At 38.7% G+C, this 9,591-nt stretch overlaps 1 protein-coding gene across 1 annotated transcript; it reads left to right on the plus strand.

Annotated features, from left to right (window-relative positions):
- Positions 1 to 2,904: 2,904 nt before the first annotated feature.
- On the plus strand, positions 2,905 to 6,239 carry RPS27L (ribosomal protein S27-like). Its single transcript, XM_008589670.1, has 4 exons — positions 2,905 to 3,039; positions 3,903 to 4,011; positions 4,668 to 4,778; positions 6,039 to 6,239. Exons 1-4 carry the CDS (start codon positions 3,034 to 3,036, stop codon positions 6,065 to 6,067), a joined length of 255 nt encoding a protein of 84 aa, XP_008587892.1. The 5' UTR covers positions 2,905 to 3,033; the 3' UTR covers positions 6,068 to 6,239.
- Positions 6,240 to 9,591: the final 3,352 nt, after the last annotated feature.

Genomic DNA, 9,591 nt, shown 5'->3' on the forward strand with positions numbered 1-9,591 from the left:
ATCTGAGAGTCTTACTACTTATGGCCTGAGAGTGTCAAGCATCCTCATGAATGACAGATGGATTGCAACCTCTACAGTTGGCACTTTGGGGACAATGGCTGTGACACTTTTTGAAAGACTGGTATGCAGAAGAGAGTCAGATTTTCAGCAGTTGCTGCTGATTTCAGGTATGTGTTGAGAATAAGCCATGAGTGTTTTGAAACCTATCAACAGGTGGATAATAGGAGGAGGAGAAAAAGAATGCAGCCTAGTTATAGTTTGCTGATGAGACAGATTTCTCTGAAATTCTCAGAAAAATACATAGGCAGGGGTGTGAAAGATATCTTTAGGGCCCCCACCTCACATTATGAATTGCTTAAAAACAAAACTAAACTAAACCTCTGACCATCCTTCTGGGAAAAGATGGGCACAAGCCTGAAGAACTTCAGCCCTAGAGAAAGGTGGGGATCTGATTTATTTAGAACAGCTCTTGGGGTCCTGAAATCTAGTACCAGTTGGGTTCCTGGCTTAACCTGTCTGCACACCTGTGTTTCCCCAGCATCTGAAGTTGGTAAAGGTACAAGGGAGTAGAGATGGCTATACACTTCTGCGGTGAAGGGAGCCAGGCACCAAATAGGAGATTTCATCAGCATCTTCTCAGACCTGGCCAGATAGAACAGCTGGAAAGTTCTCAGGGCAATAAACAAAACTCCAACTGGTACTTTACAGGTCTTTGGGAAGCCAGGTGGGAGCTCCTCCTTCAGGATCCCTGAGAACAGTCTGCCAAGGCAGAGGGATGCATGCCCCTTCATCTGCAATCAGTGCAGTGGCCTGGGGACATTTTAGGAGAAATTGAGCTTTGGAGGAGGAGGTAGAGTTGTAAGTAGAGTCTGGGTCTTCTTGACCTCAGGAGTTGTATTTCACATGCTTCTCCTGAGTGTCTGAGAGGCTGAAGGGTTTTGACACTATACTGGGCGTTGGTTAAAGAAATGAAGAATTAGGGGCTGGCCCGGTGGCGCACTGCTACAGTGTGCCGCTTGAGAGCTCGGCGGCGCTCCTGCCGAGGGTTCGGATCCCACATACAGACCGGTTCCCGCTCACTGGCTGAGCAAGGGGCGGGCGCAGCACCGAGGGTTGCGATCCCGTTGCCGGTCCCGGTCCGGTATGGGCGCGACACTGAGGGTTGCGGTCCGTTGCCGGACACGAAAAAAGACAAAAAGGGAAAAAAAAAAAAAAAAAAAAATGAAGAATTAGGCCTGATCATTAGAAATTGTTCTGAGACCTACTACACATTAAGTGCCAAAATAAATTCTAGGTTATTAAAAAAGTTAAAGAATAAATATTACAACAAAAGAATCAGAAGCAAGCACAGGCAAATATTTATTTGACCTCTAAGGTGACCAAGGCCTGTCTAAGCACAATAGCAAAATGCAAAAACCAACAGACTTGAAATATGTGTATATGTGCATGTGAATATGTGATATTAATAACCGGTATGATTAATAAAATTACCAAGCATAAAATGAATAGGAAATAAGTTGGGAAAAATATTTGCAATGTATATGATCAATGGTTAATATTCTTAATACAGAAGAAGAAATAAAGAAGAAATAAATGGCCATCTCAATAGAAAAGTGCTAATAGCCAATAAGCACATGAAGAATATTAATTAAAGCAACAGTGAAATATGACAAAATACTATATAGTTCTTCTGGATTGATTAAAACAGGGAAAAACAAACTATCCAGTACTGTCAAGGGTGCAAAGAAAAGGGAATTCTCATACCTTTACATCTGAAATGTAAATTGATTTGACTTTTTTGAAGGTTAATTTGGCAGTTTATGCTATATACCTTAATATGTGAGTAATTTTTGACTCAGCAATTCCTCCTCTAGAAATTTATCGTAAGAAAATAATCAAGGAGGTACACAAAAACTTTCCTACAAGAATGTTTACTACTGTGTTGTTTAATAGTGAAAAATTGGGGGGAGGGAGTATTGAATGTTAAGATTTGACAGAGGTGGGTGGTGGGTACATGGGTCTTCATTATTGTATTGGTTTTCTATCGTTGCTGTAACAAATTACTATAACTTTAATGGCTTAAAAAAACAAAAATTTATTATCATACAGTTCTGTATTTCAGAAATCTGACTGGGCTACAACTGAGGTGTTTCTTTCCGGAGGCTCTAGGGGATTCAGAATACATTTCCCTCCCTTTTCCAGCTTCTAGAGGCTTCCCACATTCGTTGGCTCACGGCCCTGCCTCTTCCATATTCAAAGCTAGCAACATAGCACCTCTCAGAGCCTTCTTCCATCACATCTCTTTTTCTCTCTTCTGTCTCCCTCTTCCACTTTTTCTTTTCTTTTCTTTCTTTCTTTTTCTTTTTTTGGTGACTGGCCGGCACAGGGATCCAAGCTCTTGACTTTGGTGTTACAACTCCGAGCTCTAACCAACTGAGCTAACCAGCCACCCCCCTTCTTCTCCCACTTTTAAGGACCCCCTGGCCGCGGGCGCTCTCTCTCTGAGGCCTGAGCCCGAGACGGCTCCCCGGCCTGGCACACAACCGCCTGGGTCCGACCCCGGGCACCACTAGTTCGCGGGATTTGGAGCTCTCGGATCGTCGCCACCCTTGGAATCTTCCTTCGCCCAGGACATCTGACCCCGTTGGGACGTCCCCCACCACCACTGAGAGGAGCGCCTAGAGCAGACGGGCCCGCCCGCCGCTCCGCCCCTCCCCGCCTCCTCTCCGAGACGGCTCCCCGGCCTGGCACACAACCGCCTGGGTCCGACCCCGGGCACCACTAGTTCGCGGGATTTGGAGCTCTCGGATCGTCGCCACCCTTGGAATCTTCCTTCGCCCAGGACATCTGACCCCGTTGGGACGTCCCCCACCACCACTGAGAGGAGCGCCTAGAGCAGACGGGCCCGCCCGCCGCTCCGCCCCTCCCAGCCTCCTCTATCCCGGAAGTTGATGCCGAGCACCAGATCGCTTGCGGCTCGACAGGGGTGTCGTCTGAGAGACCTGGACGGGCTGGGTTTGCGAAAAGATCAGCATGCCTGTGAGTTGTTTACTTCGAGCTCTGGGCTTGTTTGGGGCTTCTCTGTCGAGGGGTACAGGGAGCAGGTGAGCCGACGGCTCCCCCGGGCTCATGGGGCTCCCTGCGGAACGTGACGCGGCGGCTCCTTCCCGCGTGGCGGGCTTGTTGTGACTTGTCCGGGCAGCGCGGCGTGGCGGGCCCTGCACGGGCGTGGAGCCGCCCGGGCTGCGATCTGGAGTCGGTGGCTAGGAGGGGAACAGCTCCCTGGGTAACTCAGCTGTCTTAGTTTTGAGGGGGAGCCCACGAGGCTGTAATCTTTGGGGTCTTTTTGCTTTCCTGTGCTTCTTGGTACTCGCACACTTGTTTTCTCTCGGAAGCGATTTCCTGCTTGTTTCCTTTTAAAAAACTCTTCGCAGTTGCTTTATAGATTAATTCCATCGAGGACGGTCACGCCTCAGCCACTTAGAGTTCTGTCAGATCAGATGTTGAACCCTGGGGGCAGAAGTCATCCTGGCGTTGGCGTTCTCTGGACGGCTTCAGCGATTTCTACTCTCAGCGAGTCCAGGGTCGGGGTCACGTTCTTAGCACCACAGTTTTGTTTTTATTGAAGACTAATTCAGTTGAGTAAAGAGAAACACAGTTCACCTTACCATATGTTTCCTGATCGTTATAAAGCCCTTTTATCGGGACTTTCTGAACGCAAGCTTATAAAAAGTATTGATAGAAAGTTATGAACAGGCTTTTAAAAATAACGTTAACATCTCAACTGTTGCCTCTGCCGAGTATGACCGTTATTCCTGTCTTTGCGTGTATATTTCACGTATGGTTAAGCCTGCCAGCATTGTGGTTTGATTACAGTAGTAATCATATGCTTTTTTATTCAGTTGGCTAGAGATTTACTACATCCGTCCTTGGAAGAGGAAAAGAAAAAACATAAAAAGAAACGGCTAGTTCAAAGTCCAAATTCTTATTTTATGGATGTGAAATGTCCAGGTAAAATTTCAAATCTTAATTGTTAGTGTGGTGTGTATATTTGGATACTTTAGGACCCTCTGTTGAATTCAAGTGAGATTACAGAATTGGAACTATCATGAGACATTTTCGTGATCATAGTACTCAAAACATTGTGAAACATTGGTTGGGGGAGGTGAAGATGGGCACCCAAAGGAGATATGATATTTGTCTTACTAATTCTTTAAGCTTTCCAGATGATTTTTTTTTCATGGTGCAATGAAAAGTAAGTTGTTGATACTTCAGTCTAAAGTTGTGTTGCCCACTGTGGTGGCCATTAGCCATATGTGGCTACTGAGTTTTTGGAATGTGGCTAGTCAAAATGTAGATGTTCTTTAAATATAAATTACACACTGGATTTTGAAAATGTACCATGAAAAAAAAAACTTATTGATTGTATGTTGAAATGAGAATATTTTGGGACTATTAAGTTCAATAAAATATATTATCTTAAACTTTTTAATGTGGCTATTAGAAAAGTTATGTTACATATGTTGCTTGCTGTTGCACAGCACTAAAGTTCTTAATGTTTTACAGGAAATATGTAAACGACTTACTTTTACATATTACTAGAAATATGTTGAGTAGGTGCTATGTTTTCTTCTGCTTTTCACTTTTAATACTACCCATCTGTTTAGGTTGCTACAAGATTACCACGGTTTTCAGCCATGCTCAGACAGTGGTTCTTTGTGTAGGTTGTTCAACAGTGTTGTGCCAGCCTACAGGAGGAAAGGCCAGACTCACAGAAGGTATATCATTTAGCATTTTCTAAGCCAGGAATAAGAATTTATGATTATTAATGCCTCCATCTTTACAAAAAGTTTAGAGAAATTTTAAATTCATGATTACCAAAATAATTTTTATCTTCCATTGTGTGCTATTTCAGTAGAATACCCTGTTCAGTTGGATAAGTTTATACTCTTGACTTTACAAACGAATCCTTTATTATTTTTCTTAGTTTGGAACATCGAATTCTTTTGTATTTATTCCCTTAGTTTGCTTAACTTGAAATAAGTTAAAAATGAATCAGAATGAAAGCAAAAGAATAACTACATATAGTAGGACTTAGGGATTTTTAATACCATAGGATTTAAAAATTTCTCTTGTAAATATTTTGTTTAATATATATTTGGTACGTATGACTTAAGATAGTTTGCCAGCTAAGCAACAGATATTAGTTGTCTGTGTAAATTAAAATCTGTATAAATTAAAATTCATAAATTTTTATGAGCAACTACTTAATGGCTAATATAAAAATCTAATTTTAATTCCTTTTTCACTTTACTGCAGTAAGGAAAAAAACAATTATGTTACACTTTTCCATAGTAATACTTGTAGATTTACAATTCCATAATCATATTTGAAATTTGCTTTTGATATTTTGGGGACCTGTGAATTCCATGTTGTTTTCACTGGAAGAGTTACAAGGGGATTGGCAGCAAATCCAAGATCTGTTTGGTGTGACCTGCTGAGATCTAAGTAGGAAGTCAGCTTACAATATTTATGAGTAATATTGCTCTTAAAGTGTACTTGAAAGATTTCTGAAACCTTTATGTCATGTTGTGATCTTGGGATTTTGTTCCCATATTCTGACAGATGGTTCAAAGGGTGCCTCTGTACCAGAGTTTTCCTAATAGATCTGAAAAGAACTCTAATCAAAATTACTTTCTTGGGAAAACTATTTAGAGTAGTTCCTAAAATTAAGAGTGCATCTTCTGACAGCTTGCATAAAACCGTTCTAACTGTTGAATTCAGGCTCATTGGTCTTTAATAGACTCCGTTATGGCATTTGAGAAAGAGGAGTGACAGTTATAGTCATATCAGAATAAACTCAGATATAACAGATTTATTATAGCAAATTTCTGGTATAAAAGGAAAAATAATGTACATATGAATATTAATCTAAGGTTCCTAAAACTTAAGTTTTTGCTTAAAATAGTTTTTTCTCTAAAATTATACCTAAGATAGAATAGACTTCTGTTTAATATACTCTCGTGGTTCCTTTGCAGGGTGCTCATTTAGAAGAAAGCAACACTAATGATCCACACAACTTCCTGAACTTGTGTTATCTCACAGAAAGCCTTATAATAAATTTAGTAATTCTAGATACGCTATCAAGATAATGTAATTATGTTTGATTTTCTAAGGTAAAAAACAGTGATCTCCTATTTTGGTGTCAGTTTTTCAATAAAGTTTTGATTATGGGCAAATTCCCCTTTTTTTGAAGTATGTGAGTGTGCTATACATTTTAGTATACCGTGTATGTGAATTTGGTTTTAAACATTTAAAAATGTATTCTGATTAGTTTTCATCTCATTTCAAGAGTAGAAACTCTAAATATTTGATTTTCAGTCCTTTTCCAAATTGCTGTGAATGGGACTAAATTATTACAAGTGTAAAGAAGTCCATTATTTGTTAATTTGAAAGATAGTTTTGCTATTATAACTATGGGAACATTTATATAAGTACATATTTAGTGCAGTAACAATCACAGTGTAATGCCTTGGATTTATGTGGGGATGATAGCTTTTGATAAAGAAAGAGTAAAACCTATGATGAAAACTAATCTAGAGGGCAAATCCCTGAAAATTCCCTCGGAAATAGGGTTAAAAGAAAGTATTGTACTTTAAAGAACACATCTAAGGGTTAAGTTACTTGGCACTGGGAACTGAATGGTGTATGAAGTGTTACTTCATTATTAATCTAGACAGTTACTGGGTTTGAAAAATGCTTAATAGGACATTAGGACTTTCCCAAACTTCATGGTCAGCCACATTATTCCTTACTGAATGTTTTTAACACTATTTATATTGACTTCATTTTTTTTACATAAATGTATTTTTTAAGGAAACTGCCCATAAATGGAAAAAACAGTTACATAAAGTTAGCTAAAAATAAAATGCAATTCTTGGTCTCTGACCTGATCAGATAACAGATGGTTTTGTTTCTGGTTTGCCCCTGTAAGTCATCCGATAAACTTCTTTTTTTTAATTTTATTTTTTGATATATATATATATATATATATATATATATATATATATATACACATACACACACACACACATATACATATATATATACACACACACATATATATGTATGTATAATTCAGATACCTAAAATTCAACCTTCTACAGTGTAAAATTCAGTAGTTTTTATTGTATTCGCAAGGATGTGCAACTATCAGCACTATCTAACCTCAGCCCATTTTCATTATCCCCAAAAGAAACTCCATACCCATTAGCATTCACTCCAATTCTTCCTTCCTCTCAGCCCTTGGCAACTTCTAATCTACTTTCTGTCCCCATGGATTTGCCTTATCTGGATACTTCATATAAATGGAATCAATATGTCCTTTTGTGTCCGGCCTCTTTCACTTAGCATAACATTTTCAAGGGCCATCCATGCTATAGCATGTATTAGTACTTCATTCTTTTTATGACTGAATAATATTCTTCTGTAAGAATATAAAAGATTTTGTTTATCCATTCATCAGATGATGGACAAGTGGATTGTTTTCACTTTTGGGCTATTATGGTTAGTGCTGCTATGAACATTCATGTGCAAGTTTTTGTGTGGACATATAGTTTTAATTCTCTTGGATATATAACTAGGAGTGGAATTGCTGGGTTATGTGGTAATTCTGTATAAAACTTCTTGAGGAATTGCCTGTTTTCCAAAGAGGTTGCACCATCTTACATTCCTACCAGGAATGCATAAGGGTTCCAATTTCTTTATATTCTTGCCAACGCTTGTTATTGTCTGTCTTTTTCATTATAGACACCCTAGTGTGTGTGAAGTATTATTTCATTGTGTTTTTTTTTAAAAGATGACCGGTAAGGGGATCCTAACCCTTATCCTGGTGTTGTCAGCACCACACTCAGCCAGTGAGGGAACCAGCTATCCCCATGTGGGATCCGAACCCGTAGCCTTGGTGCCATCAGCACCACACTCTCCCGAGTGAGCCACAGGCCGGCCCTCATTGTGTTTTTGATTTGAATTTCCCTAATGACTAGTGATGTAGAGCATCTTATCATGTGCCTATTGGCCATTTTTGGAAAAATGTCTAATTCAGATCTTTTGCCTATTTTTCAATTGGGTTGTTTATCTTTTTATTGTTGACTTGCAAGAGTTCTTTATATATTCTATACACGTCTCCTTAATTTGATTACATCTGTAAAATCCCTTTTGCTATGTACGGTAACATATTTACAGGTTATGGGGATTAGAATGTGAATATCTTTAGGGGTCATTATTCTGCCTACCCCAAAATATAAAGTTGTAAAATTTTACACCAGATTTGGAAACAGATTCTGGAAATTATATCTTTGTAATTTTCAATGGAAAAAACCTTAAGTCTTTGTCTGGAAGGATTAGAGTTCATTATTGCATTTTACAAAGAAGAAGGATAACTTTTATAGAATAAGAACCTCACCTTGTATCCTTTTAGAATTTTATAGCTACATTTTTACAACTGTAAGCATAAAGAATTATATCAAGTCATGGTGTTTGTTATGGATCCACACTTAAATAGCCTTTGAATCTTGTTTCAAAGGGTATGACAGAAAAAAACAAAGGGAATGCCATAATAGCAAATTTAATCAGTTAATTTCTGTTCTACCTATTCTGGCTCACTTCTTCCCTGCTCTACCAGGTCTTTTTTGCCTAGTAAAACCATACCTCAGAAAGAAATGAGGGAGAATAGTCCTGTCAGATTTAGTTAAAAGCCTGTATTTTAAATTTTTTTTAAAGAAACAGTTTTAGTCTGGATTATTCTATAGGAACAGAAATTGGTGCTGCCACTGCCTTCTGGACCCACAGCACAGCAAACACTTAACCTTCAGCTCTGCTCAGTACTTTGTATCCATGAATGTCTTTAATTTTCTCATTTCACATTTTATATATCATGATATATGTTTAGATCAGAGAGGGTGTGTAAGCATAACTCTACTGTGTTACCTGTCTTGTTTTTGTATTAACTTGAAATTGTGTATATTTCTCTATTTGCAGCCAGATTTGCTAGTTAAAAATCCCAATATATATTTAAATTTATTCATTTTAATGTGACTTTTTTTTTCTTTTAACTAAACATTGCATTGATAAAATTGCCACTAAGTGTGAAGTGTGATTTTTATTGGATTGATAAATTTTGAAATGCTTTTTTATGGGAAGGCAGGATAATGATTAAAGCAGGCTTTAGAGTCAGATATAGCTGAGTTTCGAACAAGTTCTAGTGATTAAGTTTGTGACCTTGGGAGGAATTAGGATAATAATTTCTACTTACTAGGATTGTTTTGAAGATAAAAATGAAGTAACATGCAAATTGCTTAGCACAATTCCTTTCACACAGTAAGTGCTCTGTTACTTGTTTTTTAAGTAAAAAAGGATCTCGTCTATTCCAAATCAAGTACTTCCAAGTTCTGTTTTTTTTCCCCAAATTATTTCCCCATCTCATTACCATACCAGATCATAGTTGTGCTAACTATTGCTATTAAAAAAGCCATTCCCCGGGCCGGCCCGGTGGCGCACTGGATAGTGCGCCGCTTGGGAAGCGCGGCGGCG

The sequence above is a fragment of the Galeopterus variegatus genome, unplaced genomic scaffold (assembly GCF_000696425.1).
Source record: "Galeopterus variegatus unplaced genomic scaffold, G_variegatus-3.0.2 Scaffold5582, whole genome shotgun sequence".
In the NCBI taxonomy this organism is placed as follows: domain Eukaryota; kingdom Metazoa; phylum Chordata; class Mammalia; order Dermoptera; family Cynocephalidae; genus Galeopterus; species Galeopterus variegatus.

What these genes read in the sequence shown, in the direction of transcription:
- RPS27L (XM_008589670.1), top strand. An exon ending in TATGGATGTGAAATGTCCAG is followed by an intron (nt 4,012 to 4,667) that starts GTAAAATTTCAA and finishes CCATCTGTTTAG; the next exon opens with GTTGCTACAAGATTACCACG. An exon ending in AAAGGCCAGACTCACAGAAG is followed by an intron (nt 4,779 to 6,038) that starts GTATATCATTTA and finishes GTTCCTTTGCAG; the next exon opens with GGTGCTCATTTAGAAGAAAG.